The sequence below is a fragment of the Prionailurus viverrinus genome, chromosome C2 (assembly GCF_022837055.1).
Source record: "Prionailurus viverrinus isolate Anna chromosome C2, UM_Priviv_1.0, whole genome shotgun sequence".
Lineage (NCBI taxonomy): Eukaryota > Metazoa > Chordata > Mammalia > Carnivora > Felidae > Prionailurus > Prionailurus viverrinus.
This window is the reverse complement of record NC_062569.1, coordinates 75,947,047-75,965,944: the sequence shown is the minus strand read 5'-3', so window position 1 is coordinate 75,965,944 and position 18,898 is coordinate 75,947,047. Positions and strand designations below refer to the sequence as shown.

Below are 18,898 nucleotides of genomic sequence, written 5' to 3'. Positions count from 1 at the left end.
TGTCACCAGGAACTTCTATAGAGATGCCAGAATCTAGATTTGGATTTTATGATCTCTCCTTATGAGTCTTAGGGTATCTTTAGACTCTTCAGAAGTTTTCCTCCTTCCTGTAGACATGGAGGGGAAAATGAGAGGGAGAGAAGTTAAAATAGGAAATGTCTGAGGAATAAAAGAATATTGAGAGTGTATTGCAGCAAAGAGAACATACTTCCAATATGTCACTTAACTTTCCTGAGCTTCAGTTTCCTCATTTTTTTTTCTTTTTTTTTCTTCAAGTTTATTATTTTCAGAGAGAGAGAGAGAGAGAGAGAGAGAGAGCATACACACAAGCAGGGGAGGTGCAGAGAGAGAGGGATTCCCAAGCAGGCCCCACACTGCCAGCATGGAGCCCGATGTGAGGAGCCCAATGGGGGCTCAAGCTCATGAGCCATGAGATCATGACCTGAGCCAAAACCAAGAGTCAGACGCTTAACCCACTGAGCTACCCAGGTGCCCCTGATGAGTGTTTATATTAAGTCCATTTGTGCCCTATTATGGACAGTGCTTAGAGCTCGGCCCTGTGAACGTTGGTTATCACCATGAGTCCGACATCCTCTCCATCCCTGAGGGACTGACATTCTCCTAGGAAAGATCAATGCTCTTATGCTCTTACAGGGAACTGTAATACCAGGTCACATCTACAGCAGCATGCCTGGGAGAACAAGTGCCTGGGAGAACAGGGGAGGGGTGAGCTCTCTTCTGGAGGAGTCTAAGTTGTCTCAGGGAGGATATAAGATTTGAATCCCTCTGAATGGGAACAACTAACTGAGTTGGGATGAGGGGAGAGGTATTCCAAGTGAAAAACCCTTGTGGACAAAGGTCCAGAAGTAGAGAATGGCAGTGTGGTGTGAGGAATGGTATGAAATCCAATGTGGCTGTAGAGTAGAAGCCATGGGAATGGGAGAGAAACATGTAGAGTTAGGCTGGGGTGAGAATATGGAGGTTTTGCAAGATCAGGCTGAGAAGTTTGATTTTATCCTGTAGTAGCAGTGGGAAATGATCAGATCTATGATTTGATTTAGTAATGTGGAGATAAGAGGTGAGAGGAATGGAAATGACCCCAGCCCTAATACTTTGGGCAAGTTGGAGTGGCTGAGAACATTGGGGAGAGCAATGTCAATGGAATGACAAGGGTAGGAACCCAGATCTCAAAGATTGAAGGAGTTGAGGAAGCACAAGAAATGAGAATAGGTGGCCCTTTTGAGAGGTTTTGATGTATTCTCAAGAGTAGCAGCAGCTTGCCAGATGAATTCTCGAGTATGTCCTATGGACCTTTGTCTGAATGGCTGCCTTGTAACTGGAGACACTTTTTTTTTTTTATTAGATTAATTCAAAAAAAGAAACCAGCGGTTCACAGAAGAAATCACAAGACAAGGGTCCTAAAACAGGATCAGTAAAGAAGGAGAAAGCAGCGAAGCCAGAGGAAGGTAATGACCTTTTCTGACCTCTTAGATTTGTCATTAAAGTTTATTAGGAACTTTATGCCAAGTAGTGATTCATAATGTTTGACAGCATTGTGTGTTCTAGAGTCTCTGGCCTTTTACCTCTGGAATAACAAAGTCTTACAGAATATTGGGAGATCATGAGGTGCACCCTCTGTTTGCTTAAACAGACCAAAGCAGGAAGAAGGACCTTTAATCCTCTGCCTCCTGTCTCTGCAGTGTGGGTCAGGTGTCAACAATCAGCTGAGTCATCTTGAGTGAGGAAAAATGGAATAATGGCTAGAGATACACCCTTCCTCCTGCAATTCACCTCTGCTCTTTAGAAGTCAGTGCCAGTCTAGGCAGAGATGTTCCAGCACCAGCAGTGCCTGTATCCTCAGTAGCCCCCTCGTTAGGATGATACACTCCTGGCTTTTTCTGACAAGGCTGCAGCTGGGCTGTGGTGAAGAGTTGATAGCGTAGGTTTTTCCTGTTGCACTTTCCCCAGGGGGAGTCCTGGGGAAACAAGTCCTGGGGAGTCTTGTTTTGTTTGTTTGTTTGTTTTTTAAATCCTTTATCTTAGCAATAAAACAAATATTGAGAGTTAGGAAAGCTATTTACAATACCTTAGGTCTTTTCTTTCACCTTTGTGAATTTCAAGCTGCATATCAGTTTACCAATAAGAAAGGAAAGAAAGGAATGTGTCTGTTTTAAAGCTCTGGTTTTGTTGTGTCATCATGTCACCTAGTGTTCTGAATCCAGGACCTTCCCTGGGTTTGCTTGTGCTTTGGCCCTGGCCCGTTTTCACTTCCTTGTTCTTAAAGCTGTGGATGTTTGGTGTTGGGAGTTAACCACCCTGATTTAGTACACTCTGGAGCTTTTCTTCCTTTTCATAAACCATGTATGAGACTTTGAATTGGGGTGTGGTTTAAGTAAGATACCTCTACACAGGAAGCAAACATAGCACAGAAGCCTGAGTCATCTGTTGGTTCCTGCCATAGGCAGTATTAAAAAAACCCAGAATACCCTTAGGGAACATTTGTTCTCATCTGCAGAGCCCCTGACCTGGTTACTCATAACTCTTCAAGTAGTCCAGGCACACGAGGCTTGCTCCAAGATAATTAAACATTGACCATGATATAGAGGCGCTGGCTTTTTGTAGAGCTGTTTCTCTGTGTTAGTGCACCAGCATCAGTCACCTGATCCCTGGGAGCCGCTAGGAGAGACCGTTGAACTTTTCTCTCCTCCTCAGCCAATCACCATGTCTGAATGAATGTACCTCCTGAAACTCCATCCCCATTGCCACGGCCCTAGTTCTGGCCTTTATCATCTTGTACCTAGAGTATTATAGCTACTTCCTTTTAAATCTGTCCTCCATACAGACAGCTGAGAGATCTAGTTAAAAACAGGAGACCAACTAACTCACTTTCCCTCAGGAAGTCTTTTCAGGAGCCTCCCATTTCAAAGCAGTGTTTCCTAATCCTTGTCCTGATAGGGCATGCGTAGAAAATGCTGTTATTTGTACAGGGACAACAGGATGAGGTTTCTTGGCTGCCTGAGGCGGCTGATCTGGCCATCCGTAGCCTGGGCAGGAGTCAAATCTCCACACACCTGTAGCCCATTCTCTTGAGAAGTTGTTTTTTTTTTTTTTTTTTAACGTTTATTCATTTTTGAGAGACAGAAACAGAGTGTGAGTGGGGGAGGGGCAGAGACAGAGGGAGACACAGAATCCAAAGCAGGCTCCAGGCTCTGAGCTGTCAGCACAGAGCCCGACACGGGGCTCGAACTCACAGACTGAGAGATCATGACCTGAGCTGAAGTTGGTCACTTAACCGACTAAGCCACCCAGGCACCTGGAGAAATTATTTTTTTATTTTTTTATTATTTTTTTTTATGTTTATTTTTGAGAGAGAGACAGATATAGAGTACAAGTGGGAGAGGGGAAGAGAGAGAGGGAGACACAGAATCTGAAACAGGCTCCAGGCTCTGAACTATCAGCACAGAGCCGGATGCAGGGATGCTTAACCGACTGAGCCACCCAGGTGCCCTGCTGGGAGAAATTCTTATCTGAAGGATGAAGTTCAAATGCCTTTATCCTCTGACCACGGCCTCCCTACTATCAACCTTATCTCCTGCTACTCTTAGCTGCACTTAATATTCTAGCCTTGCCGATTTGGCTGATTTGGTTGTGCTATTTTCCCACCTCTGGGCCAGTGCCCATCTTTTCCCCACCTGGTCAAACCTGGCATACCTTTTGAGACCATACAGAAAGTCTTCCCTGAAACAGTTCCCCCAAATAGTTTAGGTACACCTGGATGTTCCCATGTTGCCCTGCATATGTCTCTAACATGGCATTTAGCACATTTTATTATAATTATGTGCTTGTTTTATCCGTCTGTCCTACCAGGCTGTGGAAGGATCCTCAGCCAGATTTTAAGGGCAGGGACATAGTCTTAATCCTCTTTACTGCTCCAGGGACTCATCTGGGGCCCGGTTGATAATAGGTGCTTAGTAAATGTTAAAGGGAATAATATTCTAATAAGGAGGAAATAATTCTGATCTAGAGCTATGTGAAACTATTGGTTTTCTTTGATTTTGCTCTTCTATAGGTGACTCAGTTTTAGAAAAGTAGCCTTTTTCTGCTGAGTTTATGGTGTTTTTTTTGTTTGTTTGTTTTTTCCTACCTAGGGCAGCTGGTGCAACTGGAAGAAAAGGGGCAGGGTTCAGTGCCCTGGTCAGTATATGGTGTCTACATCCAGGCTGCTGGGGGCCCCTTGGCATTCCTAGTCATTATATCCCTTTTCATGCTGAATGTGGGCAGCACAGCTTTCAGCAATTGGTGGTTGAGTTACTGGATCAAGCAAGGAAGTGGGGTAAGGTTACTCATTAATGGGAAAATTATATGTCTAATAATGTGGCCATTTCTTTGTATTCTCTGGGTGTTCTTGGGGAAACTGCTCAGTTTTTGATTGAAAGAACCAATAAACAAGGATTACCCAGGATAAAAAAGACGAGTCCCTAATGTAACCTCACAAGATAGTTGCTCCCTAACCAGCTCATGCAGCAATAGGACACCTGAAAGCTGTCTGCCCTCATTTAGAAAAGAGAGAAGTGGGGGCCAAAGCCTGCCTGTGTTTGCCACAACCAGATCCCATGGTCATTATTCTGCACCTCCCCTTGAACTGAGAATGGCCCTGAGTAGGAGTTCTTTGCTGTCCATAGGAGTCTTGCCTCACACAGCCTTGCCTCCAAACAGAACACCACAGTGACACAAGGGAACAAGACCTCTATGAGCAGCAGCATGAAGGACAATCCTCTCATGCAGTACTATGCCAGCATCTACGCCCTCTCCATGGCAGTCATGCTGATCCTGAAAGCCATTCGAGGAGTTGTCTTTGTCAAGGTATGCAGTGGTGACTTCTGCTCATCCTCTCCCTGGTAACTCCGTGGTCAGACTTTGGCATGGCTTCTCTCAGGTCAATTCTGAGCAGGGGAGCATCTCTGAAGCAAGATGGCCCTAGCTGAAATGACCTGTATCCCATTAGCCCCAGCCTTTTCTTAGTACCCACCTCGTTCCTCCATGACCATTTGCCCTTCTCCAGCTTTGGGAGTGGATGTTCTGTGGAGTTGTGACCTGGATAAATAGGAACTGAGTCTGCCTGAGTCCCTGGGTCTCTGAGCCATGATCACTTTGTCCTCTGCTCTTTAGGGCACACTGCGAGCCTCTTCCCGGCTCCATGATGAACTTTTCCGAAGGATCCTTCGAAGCCCTATGAAATTTTTTGACACCACCCCCACAGGGAGGATTCTCAACAGGTTTTCCAAAGACATGGATGAAGGTATTTCTCACTTCTTCTTTTATGCTCTGGAGCCCAAGCTGCAGCTCCCTGTGCTCTCCAGCCTTCTAGATGCTCACCAGGTGTGCATATCTATCCAGCCTTAGATTCTGAGAGCACAGGGGCTCTCACCAGGTGTGCTGGTGTCCACACCAGGAACATGTTAGTTTTGGCATTTTCTCCAGATTGCAACTTGTACTTAGGCTAAGGACCCATCTGATTTCTTACCTGCCATCTAACTTCTCATTTGATCTCATTAAACCTGAAAATAAGTTCTGAGGATTCAGTTGGCATAAATGCTTTGGATGGGAGCATCTGAGATTCCAAAACATGTTTACTTTGAGGGCAGTGTGTTGCTTCCTGGACACCTACAACCTCTGGCAGGTTTTCTGGATGTCACATGGGCTGTGCCAGCACCAGAGCTTAAATACTTCTCATAGCCCAGAATAATAGTAGTGGCACCTGATATTTATTGATGGCTTGCTGTGTAACCAGCAGTGTACTGAATGTTTTAGATGGATTATCCTCATCTTCAGAGTAGCCCTAGGGGGGTGGGTATTGCTTCATCCACTGACTATATGGGAAAACTGATGTCTAGAAAGGTTAAACATCTTGCCCAAGATTACACAGCTATTAGATAACAAAACTGGGAATTGAGCCCAGATCTTTTCACCCTAGAGCTAATGCTTTTAACTGTCACCCTGTGTTGCCTCCAAGGACATGTTTCAGATGTTGATAAGCCAATGTAAAGCTATGACCAGAAGTAACAAGGGATCAGAACCATCACTAATATACAGAACTGATGCATGACACGATCCCATTTCTTCTACACACACACACACACACACACACACACACACATACACACACACACACACACACACGGAGAAAAGATGGAAAGAAAAAAATCAGTGATATCAACATGTCTGGGATTTTTATGAAATACTCCAGCCAAAAACAAAAAAACAAAACAAAACAAAAAAACAGAAAAAGTTGGGAGAGGATATAACTAAAAGGAGATGAAGAAAATGTTGTTAACTGTTGAAGGTTCTATACTCCTTTGATTTTTGTGTACGTTTAAATTTTTTCATAATGAAAAATTTCTTAAATGTTAGCAGCAGTTTGTTGGTACTGGTAAGAATAAAGATCATTTTTATTTTCCTTCTTGAATATTTATTTTCTAAATATTTTGCAACAAGCATATTTATTTTGTAAAGGGAAAAAATGTTTAAAGTGATTGGGTGGCATGGTAAACCCAAAAGAGGGACTGGGGAAAGAAAGATCACTTAGAATTTCCTGGGACAAGAAAAATTAGAGCAACCAGGTTTCTAGATTTTTCTTTGATTTAAAAGACAACACACAAATTTCAGACAGAAAATTTGTGGAATCTTTTTGTGTTTTTTTTTAAATTTTTGGTCTCATTTTCCCTGTTCCTTTATGATTTCCGCAGTTGATGTCCGCCTGCCCTTCCAGGCTGAGATGTTCATCCAAAATGTCATCCTGGTGTTCTTCTGTGTTGGAATGATCGCTGGAGTTTTCCCATGGTTCCTGGTGGCGGTGGGGCCCCTCTTCATCCTCTTTTCAGTTCTGCACATTGTCTCCAGGTAAACAAGAAGTGTTTACATCTTCCAGCATGAAGCCAGAGTTGCTGGTCTACCACTCTGACATGGAACTCATTCTCTCTCCAGGGTGCTGATTCGAGAGCTGAAGCGTCTGGACAATATCACACAGTCACCTTTCCTCTCCCACATCACATCCAGCATACAGGGCCTTGCCACCATCCATGCCTACAACAAAGGGCAGGAATTTCTGCACAGGTTAGTGCTGATGGTGGCCAGAGGGCTCAAAGGGGGGGTCAACACACCAACATTTAATAAGTCCAAGAAGCCTTTCAGGGCCAGAGTTGGTGATTGTAAAGCTCATTACAAAAAAAGTATTAGTGATCTAATGGTCTCTGATTAAAATTCATTCACTCACTTGCTGGAACTCCTTTCTAAGCAAATGAGAAGGCAAAATACAGGTTTTGGAGTCTATTGGCTTTGGACTCTAAATGGCTATATATGAAGGAGTTTTCCTTTTTTCTTTTCTTTTTTTGAAACAGTAGAAGATGAACATTGACATTAGACTGACATTTTTATTTTAGCTGCTGAAGATTGTTTATATGAGAAATTTATCTACATAGATAGTCATTTTGGAGCTTTGTATTAACAAGAGACTGGAACTAACTTAAATGTCCTTCAATACAGAACTGATTAAGCAAGCTATGGTATACCCATATAGAATACTCTGTGGCCCTTAAGAAGAATAAGACAGTACTATAGGTACTGATATGGAATGATCTCTAAAATACATTAGTGAGGAGCGCCTGGGTGGCTCAGTTGGTTAAGCATCCAACTTAGGCTCGGGTCGTGATCTCATGTTTGTGAGTTCGAGCCCCGCATCGGGCTCTGTGCTGAAAGCTCAGTCTGGAGCCTGCTTCAGATTCTGTGTTTCCCTCTGTCTCTCTGCCCTCCCCCACTCACATTCTGTCTGTCTCTCTGTCTCAAAAATTAATATTAAAAAAATAAATGAATAAAATACATTAGTGAAAGAGCAAGATACAGATGTGTGTGCATGGTATGCTCCCTTTTAAGTATATGTTTATATAGATGACATTTAGAATATCCTTGAAAGGGTGCACAAGGAACTACTAGCTGCCACTGGAAAGGGGAACTGAGTAGCTGGAGGATGGGCAGGAGAAAGACTGACTTTTCATGGTAAAACTTTTTATGCCAGGGCTCCTGGGTGAATTAGTTGATTAAGTGTCCCACTTCGGCTCAGGTCATGATCTCACAGTTCAAGAATTTAGTCCCTGCGTCGGGCTCTGTGCTGACAGCTCAGAGCCTGGACCCTGCTTCAGATTTTCTGTCTCCCTCTCTGTCCCTCCCTCCCCTGCTTGTGCTCTCTCTCTCTCTCTTTCTCTCTCAAAAATAAATAAATATTAAAAAAAAAAAACTTTTTTATGCCTTCTAAATCTTCTGTGCATATCTTGTCTACTCCAAAAATTAGGTAATTAATTAAAAGAAAATCTAGAATGGAAAGTCTAGGTTAAACGACTCAGAAAAATAATCCTAACTTTAAGAGAAAAACAGTAACATACACTGTATGTGTGTATATACACGCACACATAAATTTAAGTGTATTAGAAAAAGTACTGAGAGAAGATATGGCAGAATATTAACCCTGGTTTTAACAGAGTGGTGAGAATACTGCGTTTTCTTCTTTACTACATTTTCTAGATTTTCTCCAAATATATAAAGAAGAAAAGAGATTTTTTTTTTTTTTTAAACAAAGCACATTTGCCTGGTAAGACTCCCTGCTCTGAAGTTGTAGTTGTATGTGACACGCAAGCCTTTGGATGGTGTCTGATCTGCTCTCTAGGACCCCAGGTTCAGTAGTGTCTCGCTCCTTCAGTGGCAAAGGTTGTCCAGGTCTTTTTTTTTGCTGTGGTTTAGTTCCTGGTTCTGTGCTCTGCGGCCTTGGGAAACAAGCACCGTTTTGCCCAACATCAGTGCCCCAGCAGACATTTTCCATTTTACCATATTCACTTTGTGAGTTTATTTTTCCAGGCCCTAGGGCATTTCTGCAGTTTGCCTGTGTAACCTCTCTTTCTTTGAGGAAATGACCCCTGACCTAAGACATTTTGCTAAAGCTTAACCAGCCTCTTTATTTGGTCTCTTTTCCCCGTGCATTCCTTGTGCCGTTAACGTAGATATTTTTCCCTAACAAATTTAGTTTCTCTGAAGGAGTAAAACTGGAAAACCACAAGTTGTCCTGTGTATGGAGCCTGGAATACTCTGCAGTCCTTAGGTTTCCATAGCATTTTCCTGGTGACACACAGGAAGTACTTAAAAGTTAGCCCTCCATCCATAATCCACCAGAACTCTGACATCACCCCTCCCCAGGACTGTGTGGTGCTTTGTTGGCCTATTAGGTGTTCTGTCTCCCTCACAGGTACCAGGAGCTACTCGATAACAACCAAGGTCCTTTCTTCTTGTTCACGTGTGCAATGCGGTGGCTGGCTGTGCGGCTGGACCTGATCAGCATTGCCTTGATCACCACCACTGGGTTGATGATTGTTCTCATGCATGGGCAGATTCCCCCTGCCTACTCGGGTCTTGCCATCTCTTATGCTGTCCAGGTCAGTCTCTGGGGCGGAGCATTACCTCTCCTCACTTGAGTCCTGTGTTGCCCTAGGAGAGGCATGGTAGGGGGCTCTCCCTAAGCCTTTGACTCTTAGAGCTTCTGTCCATCTCTTTGTTAGTAACAACCTAGGCTTGGTTGGGCAGGGAGAATGGGAGAGAGATCCAAGTGCTATATAGGAACAAAGAGATTTAAGTCTGTTGCATGTGTTTAAGAAATAGGTGCTGTTTCTTCATAAATAAACATGATTTTGAAAATAGTTTGTTAATTGTAGGTTTCTACGTTCACCACCCTCCCATCTCTGGCCTTTTCCTGGTCTTCTAAAAAATACTGTGTCCTCAGTATGCTTCTTATATGCATTTTATTTTCAGGCCCCTGATTTTCCCAGTACTGTTACACGTGGAGACCTGGCCCCTAGGGGTAGTCTAAGGTCTTTGAAAAGCTCAAAGAACAATTGGGAACTTGGGCACTAAGTATTTGAAGCTGTTAAGGTGTCATCATGGTGTTGGACAATGGTATTGTGTTTTTAAAAGAGTCTTTATATGTTAGATGTAAGCTAAAGTATTTATGGATAAAATGATAGGATGTCTGGAATTTGCTTTCAAATAATACAGATGGGTTGCGTGGTATAAATGATACAATATTGCCTGTAAGTTGACAGTTTTTTAAGTACATGGGAGTTCATTATACTTCCCTTTCTACTCCTGTATCTGTTTGACATTTTTCCCTATGGGAAAGATCAAAATAAATAAGTAGCAAAAGAAGACCAAGAGGACATATGTATCTTCACAGATTCCCAAAGACGTCTGTCCGTGTTAGGCAGACTTACTTGATTATTGGGTGGGGAAGAATATGTGTTATATGTGCTGTGTTTGAGGGTCCTCAGTCTGAGGTACACAGGGGCTCTGCATTCTCACTCGTTCCTCTCAGGAGGAGAGGACTGCCAGAGCAGGTGCAGGTGCAAGTATGAAGCCCAGAAGTTACTCAGCTGCAGATATGTGTACTGGAAATGTAAAGATGGATGGAAATCCTTTGGATACAGGAAAGTTAGCGCGTGCAGTACCACAATGCCACCTACATTCACTGAGAATTGCAGTTGATTGGAGGATAATAGGCATTGTGTTACATGTTTAGAGAATGACTCAGTCCCTAAAACTAGCTGCTGCAGGTGCCCAGTTAGTTCGTATATTGAGCTCTAATCCCCTAGATGGAGCAGGTTTTCTATTGTTGGCCTGACATGTATTCATAATGAATTCTCCCTTGGCTTTTGCTTTCCATTATCAGCTAACGGGGCTGTTCCAGTTTACCGTCAGACTGGCATCTGAGACAGAAGCCCGCTTCACCTCAGTGGAGAGAATCAACCACTACATCAAGGTCAGGCTGAGAAGTCCTTTTACTGTGATGTGACCCTTCATGGGGTCCTTTTGCCCTTTTACTGCCTCAGCTGGATGTGCAGGGAGGATGCTTGTTTTCTCTGCCTTGTTCCACAGGGAGGACTCTTCAGCATGTGTGGAATGGAGAAGAGAATAGCTTAAGAGTTTCTAAATACTTTTGTGAATTGTGTCTGAGAACGTAGGTTCATCAGCTAACTTCTAAAATGTTCAGAATTTTGTTAGTTCGGTTAAGCTGACTACTGTAACGTTTTCTTTACCCTGTTTGAAACCACGTATTGTTTTAAATCTTAGCCTAGTTCACTTGCTCTTAACCAGGGAAGGCCATCGGTGTCCCCGACTGAGCTTTAGGCAGAGACAGATGTGGGCCTCATCTCTGGAGATTCCGATGCAGTAGGTCTGGGGTGAGACCCCAGCTTCTGAAGTTTTAGAAGCCCTCTAGTTAATTCTAAACTGCACTCATAGTTTAGAAACCAGTTAATTTAGTGGATACTGAGATGATCTAGTTCTTCCCACCTTCTCTGCAGTGCTGCCAGGAGACAGCCTCTTGCTGGTGTCCTAGCTGGAGCTCTGAAAGCAGTTTTCTATAGAGAGAAGCAGAGTCATGAGTAGTTAGGATTCGCAAATTTAACTCAGTTCTCAGGAGTTACCTATTTTGTGAACTGCTCAGAGACTTTATCATTGTTTACATGGGAAGAATATATCCCAACTTCCCAATAATTGACCTACAAGCATAGTGTTAAAAAACTATCCTTTCCATTGAGAACTAGTATATTATGTAAACTACATTTGCCAGCACACATGCATCACTGAATTGTTTTGACAATGAGCCTCATTAATTGTAGGATACTTCTTAAGCTTACAAACTGTTATTCTCAGAATGGCAGATAACCATCTAATATATCTGCTAATAGCTGTTCCTTATGTTTATCTGTTAGCCTCGTTGCCCAGTGCTCATGTCTGTGGATAATATGTGGGTGTATATACGGGTGTGTAGTGTTTGATTTAATATTGCTGTTGGTGAGAGTCTCTTGCTGGAGAGGTCAGGGTGATGGTCAGCCATACCAGAGTGGACCCTGCACAAACCAGTCACGTTTCTGAGGACTGACTCCACTGCCAGTCCCCAACCTGGATGCCTGTGCCGGCATGGAGTCCTTCCAGCTTGGAATTTGAGACTTCAGTCTCCACCCGCACCCCCCACCCCTACTGCTGCCCAGAGCACCACAGCCCTTGGCTTTCACTTCCCTATGAGGCTATAAAGCTCCATGACTAGTTGCCAGAGAATTTTCAAACATTACAAGGTGGGGCTGTTGGTAACAAACATCACCCAAGCAGTTACATTGAACACAGCATTTTAAAGCTGAATGGATTTCCACCATTCTTTAATCCAGTCCTCACGATTTATAGATGAGAAACTAAGACCTAGAGTGAAGAAGTGATATATCCAGGTCACACAGCTATTGGTGGCAAACTGGGATTACAGCCCATGTCTCCTGGGGTGACTGATACGTCAGAATGCCAGGATCTGATCAAGTATTTAGTAAATGGTAGTTTCCTTCCTTTGGGTTTAGGCCATTGGCTTTCAAATGGTGGAATCTTGTTTCAAGTAGAATATTTTCAAAGAATTCCAATCAAAACGGCTGTGTGTGAAGAGCCAGTGAAAGGTCTCATGCCCCACCATTAACCTCCAAGGTGGTTTTGTGGAGAAATTCCGTAAGACAGAAAACTGTTTGAGAGCTGCTGTCCTCCCCAAGATGCTGCTTAGTAGCCACTGTAAACTGCTAACTGAAAAGCTAGTAGCCATTGTGCACTGTCTGGTTTAGTGGTAATAAGCCCTTGCTCCCTTTCATAGGGCGGGGACAGGGTAGCAGCTGCCTCTGTGTGGCTGCTATGGTTGTCCTGATTTTACTTCTCTTTGAAGGCCTTTCAGCCCCCACAGAATCTGGTCAGTCTGATCCAGCCCCTTCTGTCTCCCCAGACTCTCTCTTTGGAAGCACCTGCCAGAATTAAGAACAAGGCTCCCTCCCCTGATTGGCCCCAGGAAGGAGAGGTGACCTTTGAGAATGCAGAGATGAGGTACCAAGAAAATCTCCCTCTGGTTCTGAAGAAAGTGTCCTTCACCATCAAACCTAAGGAGAAGATTGGCATTGTGGGACGGACCGGATCAGGTAAGAATGCAAAGGCCTCTGGAGAAACATTTGAACCTATCTGAGTTAAGCTTGGGGCCCATGATTTGCTGTTTTATTGACTATCACTCTCATCCCTTCAAACCAGTTCTGTATTAGATGAGTAATGAGGAGAGGGGTGTCTCTGAAGCCAATTTTCTAAATGTGTTCTTAACTCTGCTTTTGTAATATTTAGTGCTTTTTCTAATCATAAAAGTGTACTTTCTCAATGCAGAACACTTGGAGCATATAGCAAAGTGCAAAAGGGGGAAAAGCACCCATAACTCCACTACCCAGAGATATTTACTATTAATATTTTGGTGGGTATCTTGTCAGGCTTTTTCTATCAAAAAAATATGTTTACACAAATGGGGTCATTTTACACACACCATCTCATGAGCTGCTTTTAAGTCTACCAGTTATTTCTCTATGTCAATGAATAGCCTATGACATGAATTCTATGCAGCATGATAGAAAATTCTATTTTATGGATATACCATAATTTATATTTAACCAATCCCCGGTTGTGGGGAATTGAGGTGGTTGTCAATTTTTCACTATTATGAATAGTACTGCAGTGAACATCCTTATTTCTATGAGGTCAAAATACACAAAAAAGTTAAGTTTTCTGTGACATATTGCCAGTGTTGCCTCATATTTACCAGAAGCCAACACAGCTCTAAATAAGGAACCTGTGTCCCTTTGAAGACAGAAATTATTTTCTTAACCTGATATCGATTGCAAAGAAATTGAGAATTGGCCCTCATTTTAGGCGTTCTTCTTTGCCCTTAGTATCATATTACTTATGTGCCCTTTAGATTTCTAGGGTTAAGAACTGAGTAATTCATTTCTTTCCCTTTCCTTCCTGAATAACATTTCAAACATTGAGTCTTGTTTTGTTTTACTGACTGGTGTACCTGGTTTAAGCAGTCTCTCTAGTTCAGTTCTCATTAGCTTTTGGGGCTCCATGCTTCCCTGGCATCAGAACTCTTCCAGGTCTGTTTCTTTCCATTAAAGAAAAAAAAAAAAGCCTAGTGTCTTTTCTGGCCAATTTACTTTAAAGAACCTGCTAAGAAGAGAGAGGAAAAAAAAGCGCCATTTCCTGCTTCCTGCTTGAAGGAATTATTTCATGTCAGAACAATGCAGTTTGTAGGTTTTTTTACACTGGCAGGAGGATGTTCAGCCAAGGAGGGTTGTCCTTGGCTTTAGGCTGTCCTAAAGCCTTGGCCAAGGCTTTAGGCTGTCCCTAAAGCTCTGCCTATGCTTTCCTCCCTCAAATTCCCTCTGCTACATTGGCTTCCAGGGGTACTCAGCTCCCCTGAAAGCTCTAACTGATATCCCCCCCTGTGATTCCCTTTGACACAGGTAAGACAGACTGAAGTATTCACTGAGACTTCATTGAGCCATAAGGAGTGACAGAAGAAAAATAAGAAAAAATAAAATAATTATAAATGGCCGACTTGCAAAATCTAGACTCTAATTCTTTTTTTTTTTTTTTTTCAACGTTTATTTATTTTTGGGACAGAGAGAGACAGAGCATGAACAGGGGAGGGGCAGAGAGAGAGGGAGACACAGAATCGGAAACAGGCTCCAGGCTCTGAGCCATCAGCCCAGAGCCTGACGCGGGGCTCAAACTCACGGACCGCGAGATCGTGACCTGGCTGAAGTCGGACACTTAACCAACTGCGCCACCCAGGCGCCCCTAGACTCTAATTCTAACAAGCTTCTGCAAAGACTGTTAGACCGGGACTCTGCCATGGCTATAGTCAAGGACATCACTGTGAGGACTTCATGGCCTCTTTTACTAGTACATTCCATCAGTGCAAAGGTAGTCTGGATTCAGAGAACTGTAGGATCTTCCAGTCCAGGTAGCATCTTTTGTTAAGGTGGAACAACTTGATCTATTTATTTGAGGAAAATTCCCCCCTTGGTTTAGATCTTAAAGCACTGCCTTGACACTAAGGGAGAGTCTCCCTGCCTTCCTTGTATGAGGGTACGGGACCAATAACCAGAGCCCCGCCCCCCCCCCCCCCCCCAAATTCTGAACAAAGGCATTTACCTATAAGAGGAGAAGTCCTCCTTAAGAATCCTGCTGAGTGGACCCGGTTTCCCAGCTCATTTCTAATAGATGCATGTAAGGATCACTGCTTCAGGAAGGTGGACATTTCTCAGGGTCCCCGTTAGTTATTTGACAGGGGTCTGCCTAGGGACAAACCCAGACAGTGGAGATGTGGCTGTAGACACTGGGGAGAAGGCAGGATATTTGTGCCCTCAGTGACTGCTAAATAGACAAAGTCATGAAGTTCTCACGAGAGGACTTTCAAAACATGGAGGCAGAAGAAGAGTAAGGGGGGGTCAAGAACCAGGCATCTGGCTAAGGAAAAGTCGTTGAAAAGCTAAAAACCTGTGGTTCTAAATCTAAACCACGGGTCTGAGTTTCAGAAAGGCAGACCTGACTATGTCTTAAGTTTTTGGAGGGTGGGAGCACTATGGCTTTTTAAATGTTTATATCCTTTGACATAGTAATTCTGAGAATGTCTTCCAAGGAAATCATCTGAGGTGGCAGCACAGTTTGAGCATGCCATAACATTATTATAGTATTAAATATGTTTCCAATGTTAGAGGACTGGTCAAGTAAGCAAGAGCACATCCACATGGTGGAATATATTGCAGCCAATAAAACTTTATTTTGAAAAAATTTTAACATGGTGAGTGCTTGTTATATAATAAGTGGGAAAAGGCGATTATATTATTGTATCTCTGGTGTGATCTCAATTCAGAGAAAAAGACTGAAAGGAAATGTATCAAAAATAACAGTAGTGAGATTATAGGAGATTAACATTATCTCCTTGAATTACTTATATGACTTTTAAAATGAAGATTCAATTAAGAAAAGCTATTCTGACCTCATCACTTTCTCCCTCAGACCTGCTTTTCTATCACAGTTCCTTATCGCAGTAGTTATCTACAGCCACTTACTTAAGCCGAAGCCTCCTTCCCTATGTGTTTACCCCAGAACTTCTTCCGTTCCCAGCTGCTGTGGCAGTGGTAGAAAGGCCTTGTCTTGTTTCTCTCTGGGCTGTGATACGGGGACAGAAAAGAGAGAAGACATCGTGTCCTCTGGTTTGCCCCACTAGTTCCTTGCTATAAGCTCTCTGTTCTTCTCACTTTGCCTGAGATGCATTTCAGCCTGTGTGCCCACCCCAAAGGTGAAAAGCAGGCCTTTTTCCAATTTACTCTTGTGAAATTCTGACAGTCCCTCAAACTCCTTCTCAGGCTGAAGCTGTGTGATTTAAATATATATGCTTGGTAGCTCTGGAAAGTGCATTTTTTTGCTATTTCTGGCAATCATTTTCTTTCTTTTTTTTCTTTTTTAATGTTTATTTATTTTTGAGAGAGAGAGACAGAGACAGAGTACAAGCAGGTGAGGCACAGAGAGAGAGGGAGATAGAACCTGAAGCAGGCTTCAGACTCTGAGCTGTCAGCACAGAGCCCAACGTGGGGCTCAAACTCACCAACCATGAGATCATGACCTGAGCTGAAGTCACTTAACTGACTGAGCCACCCAGGTGCCCCTCTGGCTATCATTTTCCACATTATCTTAACTAATCAGATGAAATAGTGTTCGAATAGAACTAGAAAATTAGATGATTTTGCCCTGAGAATAAACCAGTTTTGTCTTCACGGAATTTGCTAATTGAGCTACTTTTCTGCATGTCTTTTGACTCCTTAGGGAAGTCCTCTCTAGGGATGGCCCTCTTTCGTCTGGTGGAGTTATCTGGAGGCTGCATCAAGATTGATGGAGTGAGAATCAGTGACATTGGCCTTGCCGACCTGCGAAGCAAGCTTTCCATTATTCCTCAAGAGCCAGTGCTGTTCAGTGGCACTGTCAGGTAAGGACCTGAGCGCCCATGTGCTTCGTGCTGCATTTCGAGGCCAGATGGGCATGTTAGAGCCTCCATGTGGGACTGAGATCTAGTGACCTCTAGTCTAGTGCTTTTCGAACCACCCTGTGCTTCTTAGTGCAGAAGTGAGGGGCAGCTCCCCCGCACAAGCCACCTCATTAACGAAACAGGGCCCATGGGCCCTGCAGCATGGTGGTAAAGAAGTCAGCGAGATCTGGGCTCAGATCTCTGCCCTGTGACTAAGTTACCTGAACATACCTAACTAAGCTTGTTCCCTCATCTGTAAAATGGAGATTAAAAAACTTTTTTTGTTGTTCATTTATGTTTTTTTTGAGAGAGAGTGAGAGCCTACACACATGGTGGGGAGGGGCAGAGAGAGAGGGAGAGAAAGAATCCCCAGCAGGCTTCATGCTCAGCATGGAGCCCAGTGTGGGCTCAGTCTCACCAACCATAATACCATGACCTGAGCGGAAATCAAGAGTCAATGCTTAACTGACTGAGTCACCCAGGTGTCCCAAATGTGGGGATATATTAAATTAATATTAAATTAATTAAATGTGGGGATGATCTTCATTGTGAAGGTTGGATAGGTCCATATAAATTATATAAGCACTGAGCCTGGCAAACCGTGAGCATCCAATGAATAGTAGCAGCTCATCAGCCTCACCACCATCATCCTTCATCTTCCTCCCACTCCACGTTGTCATCTCCCCTAGCTATGCTCCAAGTTGCAGTTCTCGTGATGGTTTTCTGACCTTATTATTCCTCGTGTTTTTCTACCTCTGGGATGATGCCTCTCTGAAATCTGCCAGGATGCCTAAGATAAAATTCCTCTTCTCAACCTGTTAAAATAGTAACTAAGAAGGAAATAATATTTAAGCCCCATATCTTTCCTTATAAATTATCCCACCCTTGCCCTTAGCTTTAAGCTTTTGCCTCCTGGAAACAATGGCTTTCCATAATCCATGTCCATTTCTATTCAAGTTGCCTCTCCTTTGAACTAAAAATATCTTTAACTATATAGTTGACCTAGATTGGACTTCTTTTTTTTTTTTTTTTTTTTTTTTTTTTTAGTCACTCTGAAAGTAGTATTGCCATTTCTTTCATTTTTAGTGGTCTTCAAAATAAAAAAATTGGTACCAACTTAATTTCAAATAACCACAGACTTATCTTTAAAATCAGGTCCCCTCCTTGGACGCCTGGGTGGCTCAGTCAATTAAGCGTCATATTCTTGATTTGGGCTGAGGTCATGATCTCACGGTTTGTGGGATTGAGCCCTGTGTCCGGCTTGGTGCTGACAGCACAGAGCCTGCTTGGGATTCTCTCTCTCTCTCACTCTCTCTTTCGCTCTCTCGCTCTCACTCTCTGACTCAAAATAAATAAATAACCATTAAAAAAAAAATGAGGACCCCTCCCTTTCTTCGGAAATGGCACCTGAACTCACTGATTCAAAGAGGTTTGGTAGATAAAATGAATTCTCTCCTATACACATGTAGGGTCAACACTCTTGGGTGTGTTTATTTTGGCATTTTCTCTATTGGCAAATTCTCAATGAATTTGGGCAGCATAGAATGGATCAGTCGTTCCCTTTAGGAACTGAGATAACAAAGTCAAACAAATGTTAGAAGAGAATTAGAATTTACTGAAGACTAGGGTCTAAAATGAAGAAATTGAGAGTTGTTGCCAAATCTGCTCTTCCTTTAGATGCCACAAGGAATGCCTTTGAGAATATAATTGGCCTTACAATTTTTGGCTCCGGACAAAAGAACCATTTTTTTTTTATCATCACTTGGAAAAACATTAAGAAACAAAGTGTGTTAAACTTGACTCTGTTAAGGACACTGCCACTGACATGCCTCATGTTTTATCTCCAAATTTTACAGCACTTCATTTGGGGCTGTGAATCAGGGGCTTCTAGAGTTGATGGTTAAGTGCTAGCTTTGGCAGCACATATGCTAG

The 18,898-nt window shown here is 43.0% G+C and overlaps 1 protein-coding gene across 5 annotated transcripts in view; it reads left to right on the top strand.

The window, feature by feature from the left end:
- Positions 1 to 18,898, top strand: part of ABCC5 (ATP binding cassette subfamily C member 5) — an 81,143-nt gene that overhangs the window by 50,818 nt on the left and 11,427 nt on the right. For all 5 annotated transcript variants that reach the window (XM_047873946.1, XM_047873948.1, XM_047873949.1 and 2 more), the window contains 10 exons: positions 1,364 to 1,466; positions 4,149 to 4,333; positions 4,717 to 4,863; positions 5,170 to 5,299; positions 6,747 to 6,900; positions 6,985 to 7,113; positions 9,290 to 9,476; positions 10,763 to 10,852; positions 12,848 to 13,037; positions 16,768 to 16,927. In XM_047873946.1, coding sequence (XP_047729902.1) covers positions 1,364 to 1,466; positions 4,149 to 4,333; positions 4,717 to 4,863; positions 5,170 to 5,299; positions 6,747 to 6,900; positions 6,985 to 7,113; positions 9,290 to 9,476; positions 10,763 to 10,852; positions 12,848 to 13,037; positions 16,768 to 16,927 — 1,475 coding nt within the window. The remainder of the gene's footprint in view (positions 1 to 1,363; positions 1,467 to 4,148; positions 4,334 to 4,716; positions 4,864 to 5,169; positions 5,300 to 6,746; positions 6,901 to 6,984; positions 7,114 to 9,289; positions 9,477 to 10,762; positions 10,853 to 12,847; positions 13,038 to 16,767; positions 16,928 to 18,898) is intronic.